Here is a 20455-nt window from a genome sequence, read left to right as displayed (position 1 = left end):
AATGTACCGTAGGCGCTAGCAAGAAGCTAAATGGAACAAGTCAAAACTGAAATACTTACTGTCGCTGGGGAGGCCCGAGTAGTGTGTGTCACTGAGTGACCAGAGTTCTCCATAGAATTGCCGATAAGATAGGTTCCTCCAGAGCTGCTGATGAGTTGTCCTCCGGTGACGCCCATCTGAATCCCACCGGTGCCCACCATGCTGTGGGACGAAACCACGGTGGTCACCTGCGCAGAACTCCCTTGAGTATCAAAGTAATTCCCTCCAGTGTTTTGGCTGTACATCTGCGTTTCTGTGTAAGGGTAAGTTGTTGTTCGGCTTTAGAAGAAGAAGGAGAAAGGAAGCAATTTAGTAGCTTATTTCTATCACCTGAATGATTTTTTTTTTTTTCTAGCGTGAATATATGTTTAAATGACATCAGTTAACTTATTAGCCTTTGGAACAAGGCAAGTTTGGCATTTTTGCATGAAACTTGACTCCGGACATAGTTGGGTTGACTTCCCAAATGAGAGTACCTCAACATTCCTCTGTACTTGAGGGCTTTTTTGCCCTCAGCTAGTGCCTACCTCCAGCGTAGAGATAAGTTCAGGTCTCGTCCATGTAAGAAATCTTGCTGAACAACTTGTCTGATCCCTTACAACACTTCCTGCGGATCCCAGTTTTAGGAAGGGGGCTGATGAGTCAACTCACCCTGCTACTCCCCACTCTTGGATGGCCGGCAAGCAGCTTTCATGACCAAGGGAGCGGGCTTGGATCTCTTTCTGGCCACCATAAGGACCTTGAGCAAAGAGTTCACTCACCCTGGACCCTCAGTCCCGCTCTCTACCCCCTTCTCTTCCTTCACACTCAGGTTTCTGTTGGAGGAGAAGACTGTGCCATCTTTGCATGCCCTCACTTTCCACTTGGCAACAAGTGGAGTTAAGCTTCTGCCCTGGCTTCTCATTGCAGTTGCTTTTAATAAGGTCACTTGTGACCAAATCTAAATGCCAAGCTAAAAGGCTGCAGTCAATCCTTATCTTTTTTGACCAGTCTGTAGCATAACGTTGTTGACCGCTCCATGGCGCCCTTTCCTTCCTTCTCCTGTTCTGATTAAGTAGCTTATTTGCCTGATGTATTTTCCATTTCCAATGGACTCTAACTCAAATTTTAACCTGACTTTGGCTTTTCATTTCTCATTCTGAAATAATTAGAAGCTCACCACAAGTTGCAAAAGTAGGACGGAGAGGTATAAAATACTTTTACTTAAAAAAATTCAAATATCAAAAACTCAAATATTAAAATTCCCGGTTCTATCATCATTCTCTTCAACCTGCCACACTCCAGAGCTAGCCACTCCTTTTTTTTTTATTTTTTTTTTAATGTTTATTTATTTTTGAGACAGAGAGAGACAGAGCATGAACGGGGGAGGGGCAGAGAGAGAGGGAGACACAGAATCTGAAACAGGCTCCAGGCTCTGAGCAGTTAGCACAGAGCCCGACGCGGGGCTCGAACCCACATACCGTGAGATCATGACCTGAGCCGAAGTCGGACGCTTAACTGACTGAGCCACCCAGGCGCCCCCAGAGCTAGCCACTCCTGATAGTTTGGTGTCTATGTTCTCAGCTCTCCTCTATGTATATATAAAATAACTCGGTCCTAACCTCTCTCATTTCTTAAGTTTCTACAGCATTTCTTCTCCACTTTTTTCCACCATTACCTTTCAAGAACCTTTTGGAAGCTCCAGCTTTCTGGGATTTTAAATACTAAGAGGTTCTGAGGTCTCCATTTTTAGTTTTTTTCTTTCTCCTTTTTATTCAGATCACCTCTTTTTACCATGCTCATAGTAAATGACTTTACCTAAATTAATCTCTCTCTCTACTTTGTGGTTATATCTTTAAGAATTTAAAATCTGGTTTCTAACAGCCACCTGAGTATCTCTACCAGGAAACCCCACGATACATGGGAAGTCCCCTGTGTAAAATTTAACATTCGATTAGAAAGAAATTCTCCATCTCTCTTGCTCCTTTTTGCATAGTCCCCCCACTTCTGGGCGGAGGGCAGCACCACCGTCCTCAGCTTTGGAAATTATTACTGACTCTTTCCTCGTCCAGCCCGACATCAGTCAGTAAGTCTTCCTAATTTTACCTTCTCAATAATCTTTCAATTCTCCTTTCCATTTTCATACTCACGGCCTTCGCTCACAATATTCTCTATTGTAATTGCCGTCTCACCGGCTTTCTTTCCTCTAACTTGGTTCTCTTCCAATCCATCTTCAGATTTGCTGCCAGGGGAACTAACTTTTCTAAAATCCAAATCCGAAAATAAAAGTTCTCTTAAAAACCTCTCCATGAATCTCCCTGGCCTCCAGAAGGAATTCTAAACCCTTGATCTGCCTTACAGGAAGCTGCGAGGGCCGGTGCCCCCCCGTGCTCTCCGGACGTGGGGCTAGCCATGTCCTCAAACGCTTTCCTCACTCACACCACGCTGACCTTTTCACTGGTTCCTCCCAGAATTATTTTTCCGCACCCCTTGCCCTCTATGGCCACTCCCAGTAGGGCTGTTCCGTTTTGTTCCCTGTCGTCTCCCAACATGCTGTGCAAACCTGAAACACTTACTGCTAATTTCCAGTAATGCACTTACTGCTAATTTCCTCATGTCTCCGTACTCCTGTGAAATCACATTTTATTCCCATCTGTGCCCTCAACACTTAACGCACCTGCTGGTATCCAGCAGGCACACTAGTCAACAAATAAAAATACGATTCTATTTAAAAGTATATTTGACATAATAGCCACTTTCATCAATTTCTAAAACATAAATCCTTCTTTGTTTTGTGAACACATGAGAAGTTACGTAAACTATTCCGAGATGTTTTGGTATCACTGAAAGCAGGTCATTTAAACCCGTTACAATGGGTACTTGTAATATAATTTATAATGTATATTCTAGTAAAATAAAAAAGATGTTCCAAAAGTATTCTCCACTCGGTAAAGTTACTGCTTTCCTGAAAGAGCACAGATCCAAGTACAAAATTTAGTTTGGGGTGATGATTGAAATAACTCCACAGAGAACGCTTTTTTACACATAGAAAGATGCCATTTAAAATACATATACATCACGGTTCTCTTTCCCAACTGGAAGTCCATTTATATTTCAAAGAATAGCCATGTTGATTTCAAATTCAGGTAAAAAAGAGAAATGCGGTCACTTTAATTTATCCAAATATGACAATGACCCTATTTCATTGCGCTGAAAATAACCGTCTTTTGTTGCTATTTAAGTAAAGCCAAGTAAAGTGTAGAAATAAATAGGTGACAATAAATATTTCCACAAAGGTGGGTATGCTGCTGGCCTTCCTTTTCATGGTCCAAACAAAATGATTACGCGTGCTCCTAGCACTAACTTGATTTCACAAATGAAACACCTAATAGCTAATAATAGAGAATATTTCCTGACCAGTTCTGATGCAACAGGCACTATTTTACGTGCTTTTCAGATGTTAACTCATTTAATCCTCATTACAACTCTATGAGATGGGTACTATTCTAATTTCTATTTCACAGACAAGGTGAGTAATTGTTTAGAAAAGGTTAGATAGATTACATAGCCTTGCCCAAAGCAAACAGCTACAAAAAAAAAAAAAAAAAAAAGATTTGGGAGTCTGCACTCAACCATTTCATCACAAAGAAATAACTTTTCATGCATGTCAAAAATATTTGTGAACGACCATGGGAAGAAATCTCTACAAAGTGGTCCAGGGAATGTATGAACTTCCTGTGGCTACCGGGGATTTCCTTACACCTGAGCTCACTATCTCCTAGCACCACAATCGCAGAAGACGGACGCAGAGTGATCAACAAGGAGAGATGGACAGGGCAGCGTTGTTTCAGAGGATACTTAACCACCTCACACTTGGAGTTCAGAGGGTCTACGATCATGGAAGAGCCAAGAGTAGAGTAGAGTAGATCGCCACTGTATCATAAGAGAAACACTCCGAGGGATCTGAATCACTCCATCTGTTGGACATGCCTCCTCGATATACTAAGTACTCAGTGAACAAGGGTAATACAAACAAATGCACCGTAGGTATACAAAATCTCTACAGCCCGCAAATCAGTATGAAAATATGGCAATCGACTTTTATTTTCATACATCCTTCTAGTAGTTAGAGATGATTCGTGAGCTAGAAAGTGAGAAAAGAACGCGAGGAGGGGAAAAGTCACTGAAGAATGTGCCTCATCCATATTTGACATCACGTGGGGGGAAAAGTCTTGGCTACTGCACATGTATTGGGGTAAAGACTGACAATTTCAGCTGGGGGGGGGAGGGGCAGGGAAGAACACATTTTATCACGAAATCAAGTGTCGTGAACGGTTTCTGAATTTGTCTCTGACAAATCAACACTTACAGTGGGAAGAGAGGAGACTCTTAAACTGGGTCACAGAGGCAGACCACAATATCTTTAGTCCTGCCCTTCAAAGGTTAAGAAGATAAGCATTAACCCAGTGCTGGATTTCTGCCTGGAGCTGGAGCCAGAGCCATGCACAGATAACTCCTAAAGTTCTCTGCCATGTCTGCATGCTCTAAACTCCTGGATAAATACTGAAAAATGTATGTTAAAAAAAAAAAAAAAGCAGACAACAGCCAAAACAGTTCTTTCTTACGTAGTAGAAGCAACGACTCTTTAATTCTGATACCTGAGATCAGCCTATCTTTCATAACGTGTCATGAATACATGTGAGTTATGGCTTGCACGCTATTTCCCAACCCCCCCCCCCCAAATTTCCAACACATACGTTCCAGAAAATTACTCAATATTTGGCATATCAGGCTGAAAGCAGCTCACTATTTCTGGACTGCACATTTCGGAAACAGCTAAATTCCCAGGCAGTTCTGTGCACATTTGAAAAATGCTACTGTGTTCCCTTTGCTCGTTCTTTATTGATTGCCAAAGACTGTTACGAAAATAATGTGTCATATTATTTCTACAGCAGAAGAGAACACTTTCCTTGTTCTGCCTGTGTATCCAGTAATGGAGGTAAATACATAGGTATGTGCATGCTTGCGGACAGAAGCTTCTTCGTAGCTGACTCTTTTATAAGGTTCTGTGTGAATGTCAGGACTGATCCAGTGAGTTCAGGAAATTAGTGCTGTTTGTATCCCATCATGCCTCAGCATACACTCTGGCTAAGCATGACCCTGAATAGTCCCAGCCCGCTTATTTACTAGAATGATTATGTCAATTTACCTTAGCTATAACCTATTTTCTATTTTCTTTAGCGTCAAGTGTCTTATCCACAAGTCCAGCTATATAATATCTGCAAACTACGTGCTTTGTGTCTTACCCAGGTTTTGAATATCCTCCCACCAATAAGCCAGTCAACTATAAAATTAAGCAATGGCATGAAAATGGTAAATTAAGGAAATAAAATATCTTGCAAGTTTTATTACATAAAATTTATTATGAAGACAGACTATGGTAATGTGGACCATTATAATATCTTACATTGGTATAATGTTTTATTCTTCACTGGCTACTCTGTACACATTCTTTTAACAAATATTTACTGGGCATCTATTCTAGCACCCGGAATAAAAGGAACAAAACAGACATGACATCTACTGTCATTAAGGACTATATGATATAAGGAGTAGGTGATCACAAATATATGAAATAAGATAATTAGGAATTTTCCTAAGTTCATGAAATAAAAATTGAATACGAAAGATAATAAATGGAAGGGAGCATAGTAGTCAAGTAATGTAACCCCAAAGAAGAGATATGTAGCTTAAAACTAAAAGAGGAAGAGGAGTCCTCTCTATGGAAAGCGGAAAGAAAAACCTATCGGGAAGAGAGCACAGCATGTGCAAAGTCACAACACGACAAAGATCCTGATATTTAGGAAGAAATTAGAAATGAGAAGGACATTAGAAAGAGATGAGGTTTAAAACGTAGGTAAAAATTAAGCATGCAAATAGCTTAAATATTTTTTTAAACTGTCGGTCACATTTACAGTTTTAACAGGTCACAACAGCATTACAAAAAGGGACTAGCATAGCCAGCCGACATTCTAGCATATTATACCTAGTGAGGCGAAGGGTTATTTTGAGGAACGTTTGTTTCTATCATATGAATACATGGTGTGTGTATGCATATGCTCACGTGTGCATTGACCTGAGTATAAAATGTACATCTGACTGTGGATGCTAGTGTACAAGTTTGAAAAACACTGTTATGGACTCTGGCAAGAAATCTGAATTTAGTACTAAAGTGGGGCAGGGGTGAGGAAGCTTGGGTCCGGAAAGGTGAAGGAATGTTCCAGCCGGAGAAATAACCTGAAAAAAAAAAAAAAAAAAAAGCCTGAAGCCAAGGAGGTAGCTGGAAACCACGAGAAGAGGGAGTGGCAAACGGGTCCCAGTGCTGCAGGTGGGTCATGTGACATGATTCTGGAACATGTTCATCAGACATGGTAGGAGGTGATCTTATGCCAGAGTGTTTCAGTGTCCTGACAGCAATATTTGATTTAGTGGAGTAGATCGAGGAAATAGGTAACTGAAGGTAGCCAGAATGTCTTTCAAATATTTTCTAAAACTTTGAGAGCACCACGGAGAACTTGGAAAATTTGGGAACTAGGAGGAATTATTTTTAAATGTGGGAGATATATTATCTCACTTAATCGGCCTTAGGTGAATCACGTGGGTGAGGAATTGCTGGGGCACCTGGGTGGCTCAGTCGGTTAAGCGTCCGACTTTGGTTTTGGCTCAGGTCATGATCTAATGGTTTGGGAGTTCCAGCCCCGTGTTGGGCTCTGTGCTGACAGCGTGGAGCCTCCTTGGGATTCTCTGTCTCCCTCTCTCTCTCCACAATGCTCTCTTTCAAAAATAAATAAGTAAAGGGGCGCCTGGGTGGCGCAGTCGGTTAAGCGCCCGACTTCAGCCAGGTCACGATCTCGCGGTCCGTGAGTTCGAGCCCCGCGTCAGGCTCTGGGCTGATGGCTCAGAGCCTGGAGCCTGTTTCCAATTCTGTGTCTCCCTCTCTCTCTGCCCCTCCCCCGTTCATGCTCTGTCTCTCTCTGTCCCCCCAAAAATAAATAAACATTGAAAAAAAAAAATTTTAAAAAAAAAATAAATAAATAAATAAATAAGTAAATATTTTTCAAAAAAGAGAACTGCTACCCCCCTTACATAGTCATGAGCAGAATTTAGTGGTACCAGAGGCGCCCTGGACTTCGTGGATGGGGTTTTATCTATGGTCTGGGGGCTGCCTAACATCGTTCTTACCCACCCTTTTCAGTCATACTCTGCAGACTTCTTCAGTCACAAACACCTTTCAATAAATCCTGTGTTTTGCTTAAAGAAGCCAGAGTTGGTTTCTGTTGCTTGAAATCAAGAGCCTTGCCTTCAACAGTTTTCCATTACGAAGGTTTTATGTGCATCACAAATGCCCCACATGGAAGGAGCCACATTATTTGGAACCTTCCACAAACTGCGTTCGTACAGTATATAATCTCTGGCTGGCCAGCACGTATGATTTATTTGAGTTTCCAAACAGATCTCCTCTTGAATGCTTCAAGTCAGACTGAAGCCAGAGGATGCAACAGAGGAGCGGTGACATATCCATTTTGTGAAAGACACCAGGGGGAAAACAGTAGCTCAGAAAGGAATTCACGTGACACGACACGTAACCTCTTATTATTACCCAAGAATGAAAAACAACAGATTAAAATATAAAGTAAGAAATACTACTCAGAATCACTAACAAAACACTTGGCTTGATTTACATTCAGAAGGCAAGCTTATTTCAAGTAAGTAAAAACTAAATGCATTTATTGATTTGTTGCCAAAACAACTAGGGAGGAAACGAAAGAATGAATGTTAAGCTTTCTGGCAGCAACTAATTGAACTTTCTCATTCATCCGTAGGATTTTCATTACTATACATGTTGATAATGGACAAGGTATTGGAATTGAAACTTCAAATTTGTATCATCCTATTACCATTACATGCAGATAACTGGATGTTTATACTTTGTATTTAAATTCTTTTTTTCTATAATAAAGGAATGTGGTTCTCACACTTGAGCATCCATCAGAATCACCAGGAGGCGTTGTTGAAACACAGATTATGAGACCCCGCTCCCAAAACTCCTGATCCTATAGAACCAGGCTGGCGCTTCTAACAAGTTCTCAGGTGATGGTCAGTGCTGTTGGTCTGTGGAACTCTGAGAACCACTGGACTGAAGGATATTAAAAACGTGCAACCCCTATCTCACAGGTATGAAGGAAAAAAGTACTGTGTCACAACTATTAGCTCCTTTAGTCTGAGTTTTTTCAAAAGTCTCAAGTCGGCTGTTATAAAGGAGTTTTCTAGCCAATTGCAGCTAACCCAGAGGAGCATTACTAAAATTTCCATCGCTCCCAAATGGTTTTTTAAGCACAGCAAAAAGATACACGTAGTAAGTACATTTGTCCTGACAACATAAGTCAGGAAAGTGCATGTGCACTCAAAACAACTGTGGTTGAAACGGATCATAAAAGATTTTGATCCAGAGTCCCTGGTCTAAATTTATAAATGAGAAAAACCGAGCTGGATCAAAGGGTAGTTCTATTTTTAACTTTTTGAGGAAACTTCACACTGTTTTCCATAATGGCTGTACCAATTTATGTTCCCACCAACAGTGCACAAGGATTCCTCTTCTCCACATCCTCACCAACACTTGTTATTTCTTGTCTTTTTGGTAATCGCATTTCCCTGATGATTAGCGGTGCTGAGAACTTTTTCATGTACCTGTGGGCTGTGTGTATGTCTTCTTTGAAAAAATGTCTATTCAGGTCCTTAGCCCATTCTCTAACTGGATTATTCGCCGTTTTTTTTTTTTTTCTTTTTTTCTTTCTTTTTCTTTTTCTTTTCTTTTCTTTTTTTTTTTTTTTTTGGCTTTAGAGTTGTGCGAGTCTCTTCTGTATTTTAGATAGCAACTTCTTTCAGATATACGGTTTACAGATATTTTCTCCCATTTGGTAGGCTGCCTTTTCATTTTGCTGATGGTTTCCTTTCTGTGCAGACAAGCCTTTTAGTTTAATGAGTATACTTTGTTTATTTTTGTTTCTGTTGCCTGTGCTTTTGGTATCAGATCTCAAACATCACTGCCAAGACTAATGTCAAGGAGCTTATTACACCCTATGTTTTCTTTTAGGGGTTTTGTAGTTTCAGGTCTTATACTTAAGTCTTTAATCTATTTCAATTTTTTTGAGTGCTGTAACATAGTGGTCCAATTTCATTCTTTTGCATGTGGATACCCAGCTTTTCTCAACACCATTTACTGAAGAGATTACCCTTTTCCTATCGTGTATTCTTGTGCCTTTGTCAAGGATTTGTTGACGGTACATGCTTGAATTTATGGGCTGTTTCTGGACACTCTGTCCTGCTTCAGAGCTACCATATAATGTGGCGATGCCACTCTGGGTGTACATCTGAAGGAAATGAAATGAGTGTCTCAAAGAGGTGTCTGCCCTTGCACGTTCACAGCAGCATTGTTCGTAACAGCCAAGGCGTGGGGACAACCTAACTTGTTCATCAACAGATGAATGAATGGATACAGAAAATGTGGTATACATATAAACAATGGAGTATCATTCAGCCGTTGCAAAAACATAGATAAACTTTGAGGACATAATACTAATTACTAAGTCAGGTAGAGAAAGATAAGTACTATATAATCTCCCTTATATGCGGAATATAAAAAGTTTAACTTACAAGAACAGGGAGTAGAATGGTGGTTGCCAGGGGCTGGAGCTGGGAGAAATGGGAGATGATGATCAAAAAACATAAACTTTTCAGTTAACGAGTAAGTTCTGGGGGGCCTAATGTATGGCACTGTAATGATGGCTAATAATACCGTCTTGCACACTTGAAAGCAAAAACAAAAACTGAGCAACCACATACATGCACGTAAGCCCAAAAATGTTTTGCAAAGGAAAAAAAAGACCCTCCCCCCACCCCCAAGAAAGCTGTGGGAATACCATGTTAACAGTACTTCCGCTTAGTTCCAATCGTTTTCCCTGATGTATTTAAAATTTTTTTTTTTTAATTTTTTTTTTCAACGTTTATTTATTTTTGGGACAGAGAGAGACAGAGCATGAACGGGGGAGGGTCAGAGAGAGGGAGACACAGAATCTGAAACAGGCTCCAGGCTCTGAGCTGTCAGCACAGAGCCTGACGCGGGGCTCGAACTCACGGACCGCGAGATCGTGACCTGGCTGAAGTCGGACGCTTAACCGACTGCGCCACCCAGGCGCCCCTTCCCTGATGTATTTAAAACAACCAAGTAACATTTCAGTAAAGCTGCAGGATATAAAATGAATACGCAGAAATCAGTTGTGTTTCTACACACTAATAACAAATTAGCAGAAAGAGAAATTAATAATTGCATTTACAACTGCACCAAAGAGAATAAAATAGTTAGGAATACGTTTAACCAAGGAGGTGAAAGACCTGTACTGTGAAACCTATAAAACACTGATGAAAGAAACTGAAGACACAAACAAATGGTGAGACCTTCCATGCTCATGGGTTGAAGGAATTAATATTGTTAAAACGTCCATCCTACCCCCTAAGCAGTTTACAAACTCAATGCAACCTCTCTCAAAATACCAGCAGTGTTTCTTATAGAACTAGGACACATAATCCTAAAATTGTCTGGAACCACAAAAGACCCAGAGCAATCTTGAGAAAAAACAAGCTGGAGGTATCCCAATCCCAGATTTCAAGATATACTACACAAAGCTGTAGGAATCAAAACTGTATGATACGGGCACAGAAACAGACATAGAGATCAATGAACAGAATAGCCCAGAAATAAGCCTATAATGTAGGCACATTTATATGATCAATTAATCTATGACAAAGGAAGTAAGAATAAACAAGGGAGAAAAGACAACGTCTTCAATAAATGGTGGTCCCCACCCCATACATGAAAATACACTCAAAATGGATTAAAGACCTAAATGTAAGAACTGACACCATAAAACTCCTATGAGAAAATAGAGGTAGTAATTTGTTTCACATTGGCCTTGGCCTTTGCTAGATAGGTCTCCTCAGGCAAAGGAAACAAAAGCAAACGTGAGACTATTGAGACTACATCAAAATGAAAGGTTTTGAACATCAAAGGAAACCATCAACAAAACAGCAAGGCAACCTACTGAATGGGAGAAGATATTTGCAAATGACATATCTGACAAGGGGTTAATATCTAAAACATATAAAGAACTTATGCACCTCAGCACCACAAAGAGCAAATAATCCAATTAAAAATGGGCAGAAGGCCTCAATAAACATTTTTCCAAAGAAGTTATACAGACGGCCAACAGACACATGAAAAAATGCTCAGTATCACTCATCATCAGGGAAATGCAAATCAAAACCACAAGGAGATATCACCTCACACCTGTCAGAGTGGATAGAATGAAAAAGGAAAGAAATGAGAGTGGTGAGGATGTAGGGAAAAGAAACCCTCGTGCACTGTCGTGGGCATGTAAGTTGGTATAGCCACTGTGGAAAACTTGTATGGAGGTTCTTCAAAAAAACTAAAACTAAAATTATCATACGCTCCAGTAATTCTACTACTGAGTATTTACCCAAAGAAAACAAAACAAACTAATTCAAAAACATATATGCACCCCTATGTTTACTGCAGCATTTTTATAATGGCCAAGATATAGAACCAGCCCAAGTGTCCATCCATAGATGAATGGATACAGAAGAAGTGGTATATATACACAATGGAATATTACTCAGCCTTTAAAAAGAATGATATCTTACCATTTGCAACAACACGGATGGACCTAGAGGGTGTTATGCTGAGTGAAGTAAGTCATACAGAGAAAGACAAATACCACATGATTTCACTTATGTGTGGAATTGAAAACACACAACAACCAAAAAGCAAAAACAGACGCAAATGCAGAGAACAAACGGATGGTAGCCAGAAGGGAAGGGGGTGGGGGACTGGGCACAACGGGGGAAGGGAGTGGGAGATCCAGGCCTCCAGTTTAATGGATCATAGGAATAAAAGGTACAACACTGAGAATGCAGTCAGTGATACTGTAACGGCACTATATGGTGACACATGGTAGGTACACTGGTGGTGAGCGTCACAACAGATAGATGTTGAATCACCTTGTACGTCTGAAACTAATGTAACGTTGTGTGTCAGCTGCACTTCCATAAAATAAATCTTAAAAGAAAGAAAAAATTCGGAACACAAACAAAGAAAATAAAAAAGTAAACAAGACAAAAAAAAACAAGTAGACTGTTCTTGTGTTACACGTCATTAAATGCTACCTTTTACTGAATTCCTTCAACAAATATAGATTGGACACCTATCACGTATGACTATGACTGTTCTAGGTTATTAGGTAAGGAATGGGGAGCAAAACCAAGGTAATTAACCACATGAAACTGACATTCTGGTGGGGGAGGGGCAAAGGTTAGGTAACTTAAAAACGGGCATGAGAATGATGGATAGCCATTAAGTGTCGGGAAAGAAATGTCCTCTCTGTTAGAGACCACTTTCCCCCAGTGGGGGAAAGTACACAGAACTTAGGCCATAGAAAAATTATTTGGCCCACAATAAGAATGAAGAAGACCCAACAAGATAGGAAGAAAACAGAAGAATACAGTCAGAAAAGCCAAAAGGAGGAGCATCTGGGCGGCTCAGTTGGTTAAGCGTCCGACTTCGGCTCGGGTCATGATCTCACAGTCCGTGGGTTCGAGCCCCGTGTCGGGCTCTGTGCTGACATCTCAGAGCCTGGACCCTGCTTCACATTCTGTGTGTCCCTCTCTCTCTGCCCCTCCCCTGCTCGCATTCTCTTTGTCTCTCTCTCAAAAATAAATAAACGTTAAAAAAATAAATTAAGAAAAAAAAACAGAAAAGTCAAAAGGAGATAGTGATTCAAGGAGAGAATGAATAGGTGGTGGGGTTGGCTGTTTGAGATGAAGGAAATTTCATCTAGAAGAATGTCTATTAGACTTAACAGCTGGAGGTCACCGATGACTTTGACAAGTGCAATTTCATGGTAATGTGGAGAAGAAAGCCAGCCTGAAGAATATGTGGCCAATCCTGAGAGGTTTTAGTATGAAGAAGAAGAGAGAGACCAGGCATTTGTCAGAGATGGAACACTTTGAAACATGGACAAAAGGAGTTAAAGCAGGTACGTGTGTTGTTGAGGCCAGAGCGCTAAGTCGAGGCAGACAGGCGGTGCTTCGTACCCTGAGTCAGGCCTGCTGTGGAACTGAAGGCAGTCCGGGGCTTCCGAGCACTCTGTGGGAGGCAGGTCTATTAGCCTGACTACTGCTGAGCGCCGGACTAAGATGTGTTGGTGCTGTCCTTTCTAGAACCTTCTTTCTGGTCATTACAGCTCAGCCTTTGTGAACCACTCTCAGACTTTTGATAGCCAAGGGATTATACTCATATAATAAAAGACATTAATTAGCCTCCCTGTGAGGCACAACACCATGATTCCCAAATACATACCCTTTACAAACATACGCCTTCAACAAAGATTTCTCACTCCAGCTTCCAAATACAGCTTAAGTAGAGATTTTTTTTTATCAAGTTTTACTTTTGCAGTTAGTTCTACAAGAGTAGAGTACCTATACGAAAAGCGATATTTTTTTCAGACAATACTAATTATCCCATATCCCATTTCCCTCATTACTCCCTCCCAATCCCGTACCTGACCTGGTTATTAAGCAACGATTTTAATTATTAATTCCATTCCACAGATTAGGAAATCTGGCCACACAAATGCTGTTTGTCTGAGGTTACAATGTAGCCAGTAGGAGAAATCTTAGAACGTGGGTATCTGCAGTTTCCGTTAAGAAAATTGGTAACGCAATTTGGTTCTACACCTAAAAAAGGGCAGGTGGATTTCTTTCATGTTTTCCTTTTTTAATAAAAGGAGGGAAGGGGAGAGGAGGAGAAAAGTTAAGTGTCTACACTCTTCCAAGTGTTATGGTCTAGAACTATTCTGGACATCAATCTAGTGGATATAAAATATCACAGAGCAAATTACCCTTAATGTGCATCATTTCACTTCTACTAATGAAAAATAACAAAAAGGGATATAGGCAGGACAGCCAGATAATAGCCTTTGTCTTGCAAACTATTTAACTCAAGTATTTGATGTTGAAAAATCATTAAGTATGGACTTTTCTATACATTTTATGAATATCCAAATAACATTTTAAATGTATGAAATAAATGTAACTGTACAAGTGTAAGACAATTTTTTAAATAAACACAAAAAGATTTTCATATGAATAACAACAGATTCTAAGTTTTAAAGAATAAAAAGTATCATAAGTTCAACCATCTATCTACAGTAAGACACACAATCATGTAACTGGCCTTCCCTCCAATCTCCCAAATGACTCAGGATCAAAAGACCTTTACTTACAGATCATTGGAAAGGACCAACCATGCACTGAAGGTCAGAAAATAGGAACCCTAGACACTAGCTGGGCAACCTGTCAGGGCCTCTGTTTACTCATCTGTAAGGTGTAAGGGTTAGAATAAATGATCTCCATGACCTTCCCACTGCTGACATTGTGGAAGCCATATTTGAAAGTCTGCTTTCTTTGAAAAGAGGGGAATTTTTATGTTATTTATGAAATGGGCCCATCTCTAACTGGAGAGAGGCCTCAGGGAGGCAGTTCTCTCTCCAAGAACTTCCTAAGTTATCAGCGATATACTTCCTGAAACCCAAATGGCAAACCAGATCCTAGAGCAATTTGCGTGTGCATATCAGGAGAAGCATACATGAAGAAAACACCCTCTCAATCTCAATTACAGAAATTCCACACCCCAGTTCTTCAGAGTAGGAAGCATTTAAATGTTCCTAAGAAAGCACAATCTTACCTGGAACCAAGAGACAAAGAAGGAACTTGAAGAGTATCCCTTTTAAGGTTTCTTATTAATCATTTTAAAAGTACACGAAAAGAAGAATTGAAGTGGCTTTGGAAAATGCACCAACTGTAAGATTTTCAAGAAGTGACTTTTTAAAATTTAGTCCTCTACGCACGCTTAGGGATTTTAAATAAATCTGCTCAGTGTCAATATATTAATGTACAACCTCTCAAAGTATACCATGTGATATGACTGCATGTTATTCAAGGTAAAAGAATTCTGAGGTTCAGTTTTTAATACACTGCCTTTCTTCTCAGAGGACTTCTCAGAGCCTTCAGAAGACTAATAGAAATTTAGAGTTCCTGAAAGAAAGAAAGAAAGAAAGAAAGAAAGAAAGAAAGAAAGAAAGAAATTAATTTAGAGTTCTCAAAAAGAAAAAAAGAAAGAAATTTAGAATTCTCAAAAAAAAAATTTAGAGTTCTCAAAAAAAAAAAAAAGAAATTTAGAGTTCTCAAAAAAAAAAAAAAAGAAAAGAAAGAAATTTAGAGTTCTCAAAAGAAAGGCCTTTGCAGTGTTTTCCTGCTTATGAAAAGCACGGAACACTTTTATAGGAATAACATTCTGTGAAACGCAGTTTATAAAATTCTGTATCGGGGTTGATGAGAAATCTATAATCTAAACAGGAAGATTAAGAGAAGGCCTCCTCCAGTCTTTTCTTACTGCAACAGATATGCATACAACAAAGACACTGTCATTTCAGAACACTGATCTTCTCTAAACAGTAGACAAGCTTCAAAGAGTGAGCGATACATGAAAATCCTTGAAAATTAAAAACATTTTTCAAAAAAGACTCTTAACTTGGCCATGATATAGTATGATGTCTTTATTTCCATTTTGACTAACACGATGAAGGAGTCACTGGCGGGGGAGGGGGGGAACAGGAGTCAAAAAAGAGAGTAGGGAGAGAAAAAACAATCATTCCATTAAAAAAAAAAATGGATTGGGGCGCCTGGGTGGCGCAGTCGGTTGAGCGTCCGACTTCAGCCAGGTCACGATCTCGCGGTCCGTGAGTTCGAGCCCCGCATCAGGCTCTGGGCTGATGGCTCGGAGCCTGGAGCCTGTTTCCGATTCTGTGTCTCCCTCTCTCTCTGCCCCTCCCCCGTTCATGCTCTGTCTCTCTCTGTCCCAAAAATAAATAAACGTTGAAAAAAAAAAAATTAAAAAAAAAATGGATTTATTAGCTATGTGAAGAAACAGCAATTGCACTGGGCCGTGTCCACATGGTATGTAATGTTCTCCAGCTGGGTTAATTACAGTGTTCTAAATTATTAGCGATCGTAAATTCTAAGAATCCGTACAAAAAGACAAGACTGTGATCCAGGCTTTGGAAAAATATTCATGGGAAAACTATTAGAAGGAAAAGCAAATTAAGCTGGCTCCTCCTTTCATAAAAAACTATTCTCTAACAGCCAGCACTGGAACGTGGTCTCAAGTCCTTGGCTGAAACTAGGCATAGGAATCTGACTGGGGCCCAAGTTGGGGGTCAAACGCTACCCAGCTATTAATTCAGTGTCATAGAACAGAAGAATACGGGGGACTCTTTCCTAACATGCACGCAAGTGTAGCAAATAAAAGAGGGAATACCAAGACTCTAAAATGAACTTTAGAGACAAACACTGTACATAGTCAAATAACAGCATACAAAGTAATAGAAAGACTGAAATAGCTTAAGCTGAGAAAAAAAGTTTGTTATATTTGAGAAATAAATATTCATAGTCCCCTAGCTACTAAAATTTTGAGTACAATTCCTGACGAGACAATGTGTCTTTAGTAAATATGAAAATGATGCTACAGGATCTTGGTCAAAAATTGCACTGACATTGAAATTTTAACGGAAGGATTTTTAAAGATGCATCTTCTCTCTCTACAGCAAGGGTTCACGCACTCTGTGATGTGACTGGCCGGAGATGTGGATACAATCTGAGCCCACACAGACCGGGTGGAAGCTAATCGGACTTTGTGGCAAATGAACTCACGACCCAGACCTCATTAGTCATGATCTAACCAACTGAGTCTGTGAGCCATAGAAAATTCATGTTGACATGAGGTATTTACTTGGAATCATTTCTGTATCTAAATGGGCTTTGTAGTTTTAGGAAGTCAACTTTAGACATGTTGTTTTTCCAAGGGTCTGTGAATGAATGAATTCACCGATCTCGCATCTACCTATGGTGTGGATGACCCTAACGGCAGTGGTGGGGTAGTTTTAAAAATGTACAAGGCAAGAGGGAGAATTCAGGGTCAAAAACACGAGTGGAAAACATAAAAAGAATAACCACAGTGCTTAATGTTACAGCAATAACTGAAGTTTACTGTTTCCTATTTATAACAATGCGACACGAAGCGCTTTTGAAAAAAGAACTATCTGCATTTCATAGATGAAAACAGTGAGGCGGGTTGCGTAACTTTCACGAAGCCACATACCAGTAATCTCTCCGCCTTACCTTGGACCAGTGATGAAAAACTGTGTTAGACACCGTCTCAATACCCGTTCCAATTGCCCCTTTTCCCCTGCTGCCTTCTACCATACACACGGAAGCTACAGGCCAGTCTTCCCAGACTCCCTTGCAGCTAACCACCACTTTGTGACACGATTAAGATATAAGGCAAGGGACAGAAGCAAAAGAGAGCTGGACGTTTCTGGGAAAGCCTCCATGTGCTTGTGTGTGACATATATACACATATAAATATATAAACACACACACACACACACACACCCTCTTTTTCCTGTCTGAAATGTAGATATGATGATCGCAACCGAAGCAGACATCTCACAGACATACCAGAAAATTGTGGCCCTGATATTCTGCTGTGGCCCTGATTGCTGCGAAACTGATGTCAGCAATAGACTAAAGGAAGCACAGTTCTGGATGTTTCTAGAGGATCATCTCCTATGGTCTTTCGGTAGCTTACCTCTAGATTGGCTCAGCAGATCTGAGTTAATCATGTTGCAAGACGAGGCTGATGGCAAAGCGTTTCACAGGCACCAATCCCCACTAAGAAAGCCATCTGTCCCTAGTACATACTCACTACCCCTGCTCCCTGGAAATACCTCACTCTGCGAGGCCAGACATCTACCAGAGCAATTCCCATGGTGTAGCCGGGTCCAGTTATGCTCCCTCTGCTATCTGTCAGCTTGTAAGGTTTTCTCCAATAAGCCTTTGTATTTGCACCGTGTCGTGCTCATGATTTGCACAATATGCTACCTTTGGACTTCTTATGACCTGACTAAAATAAAAGCCCTGATATTTTCAGACTTCTATTTGCCGGATTTGCTGGGATTCTCCACTGACAGGATGCTGTAATATATGTATGATAAAATGCTACCGAAATAAGACAGTAGAGTAGTAACTTAGCCCTCCACTGCAGGGGAGGTGGTTTGTGAAGGCTTTGCCTAGGATGCCTTTACTCTGGGGCTCTCGTGACAGATAAACCACAGGCACGAATGAAACGACAATACAACTGAGTGGCCTCCAGCAGTGTCTAGAAACCCCTAACATTTTCCCTGGTAGAATACAAGTCCAATAGACGCAGGTGTATCTATTTTTTTTGGCGAAAATGCCAACAGTCCTGTGGGTGTAGGGCAGAGATTCTAAAAGCAGGCTCCATCCAGGAGGCCCTGGTCCCAGACAACAAACAGGTAAGAAACAGCCAGTGTCTACAATATGTAAAGAGTTACAGATTCGCTGGACCAGAGATATTCACGGACCCTTTATTAGGTGCCAATCACCTCAACAGATGTAGAGGAAACAACAAAATGACAACAGTTCCCATTCGGAAAGATTTCTTCCCGGCTCGGTGCTGGAAGTTAAAGTCGGGGTACAGTGTTGTCCATACCCTAAAGGGAGAGGACAAACTAACTGTAGTGGAGAGTGAGGGTCCGTGTCACAAGGCGGGGGAGATGATGAATCAGTCGATAAAGATCACAGGAGGCTCCGCGTTGGGGGACTGGAAAGAAGGCAGAGAAAACCGCATGTCCAGAAACAGGCATGTAAGGGTAGTATCTGGGGAAAGATGCACAAAGCTGGTTGTTCCCAGGACAGGTGGGACAGGAAGCTGGACACGAAGGAATGGGGTGAATGCCAAGGGGGAGAGCTGAATTTTATTTCATAGGTAATGGAGGGGTTAAGGCAGCGGGAATGTGGCTAAAAGCGATGAGAACAGAGAAATGAGTCAAGATCAGTGAAGAGCTTTCAGTTTTCTATCGGCTATTGTCTACCAGGCCTTGTGTTAGTTGCTGTAACTGTATTTCCTCAAATCCCCACGACAAGTAGGGTGAGATTACCATCCTCCCACCTTCCAGGGAAGAAGAATAAAAAGTCATGACTTAGTCACGACTATAAAACTCTAAAACTCGTACAGAGTTAAACTAGGGTTCTAAGTTGTTTTGTTACAATAGCAAGAGGTAACATTAACCAAACTCTCGCCACACGTCATGTACTCTTCTGGTGTTCGATTTATTGCGGTGGGAAAAAAAAAAAAGAAGACAGGGACAAAAATCCCTGCCCTTGTGGAGGTTATAGGTTGATGTCCTGGGAACCCACAAAACCAGGAGGTGCCCCAAGAATAAAGAAAGCATAGGTTTTCAACTTGGGGCACACCAACATAAGGGAGGCGGGCAGAAGAGAATGAGAGAACTTGAATTCATTTCAGGGACACGCAGAGATTCAACAGATTCCAGATAAACACTCAAGTGGTAAATGAAACCAATACTGGTGACCTGTAATAGTTCTTAGTCTCTTTACCTATAACATCTTGAATCTTAATCCAAGTGGCTGAAAAACACAATTGGTATAAACTTACAAATTTACATTATTGTTGCTGCAAAGGTGATGAGTTCGAGGGGGAGGAGGGGGCGGACAGGAAGGGGGCAAGGACAAGTTCAGACAGGAAAAACAGATTTGAGTATCAGGTATTCTTATGGAGTTTAACAAATGCCCCAAAAAACTAAGGTCCTCGTTGTGTATTGGTTTACGGACAAAAACATACACAAATCCACCTTACTTATAAAAACAACAAGTATAGGTTTCACAAGGTAGTAAGAAGATACGGATATCACCAACAAGGAGTATACAGATTTGTCATCCTATTGAAAACCATTCAAAGGCCTAACACTTTTCATAATTTGAAATATTCCACTGAGATGAAGTGAGAAGGAAAATCAACACACACTCTTAACAGACACAGACTATTCTCTAAACATCAGTCTAATCTCAATAACTCTGTTCTGGTAAAAAAAAAAAAAACAAATACTGTGAAAACAAGGGAACCATTTGGGAATAGTGGGATGTGTCAAAGAGTACCATTTCTCTCTAACCAAGCGGGAGAATTGAAAATACTCCCCCCCACACACTTACATTGCTCCATTGGTATAGACAGTATCGCTTCCTTCCACATACTGCACCTGGGCTGGGTACACATGTTGTACCTGCTGTACGGTCTGGACTTGCTGGACCTGGAAAACAAATATTAGGAGCACCGTAAGAAGCAGATACAACAGAACACACAGCC

The 20455-nt window shown here is 40.6% G+C and overlaps 1 protein-coding gene across 16 annotated transcripts in view; it reads right to left on the bottom strand.

Annotated features, from left to right (window-relative positions):
• The window catches only part of RFX3 (regulatory factor X3), a 296723-nt gene that overhangs the window by 105137 nt on the left and 171131 nt on the right, over positions 1-20455 (bottom strand). For 11 of the 16 annotated variants that reach the window (XM_045468771.1, XM_045468777.1, XM_045468779.1 and 8 more), the window contains 3 exons: positions 20302-20399; positions 9733-9771; positions 60-318 (listed from right to left, as the gene is read on the bottom strand). In XM_045468771.1, coding sequence (XP_045324727.1) covers positions 60-318; positions 9733-9771; positions 20302-20399 — 396 coding nt within the window. The remainder of the gene's footprint in view (positions 1-59; positions 319-9732; positions 9772-20301; positions 20400-20455) is intronic. The other 5 variants (XM_045468776.1, XM_045468783.1, XM_045468782.1 and 2 more) reach the window with 1 other exon arrangement.

Source organism: Leopardus geoffroyi, chromosome D4 (genome assembly GCF_018350155.1).
Source record: "Leopardus geoffroyi isolate Oge1 chromosome D4, O.geoffroyi_Oge1_pat1.0, whole genome shotgun sequence".
Taxonomy (NCBI): Eukaryota; Metazoa; Chordata; class Mammalia; order Carnivora; family Felidae; genus Leopardus; species Leopardus geoffroyi.
Note: the sequence above shows the minus strand (reverse complement) of the source record. Positions and strands in the feature narration are given on the sequence as shown.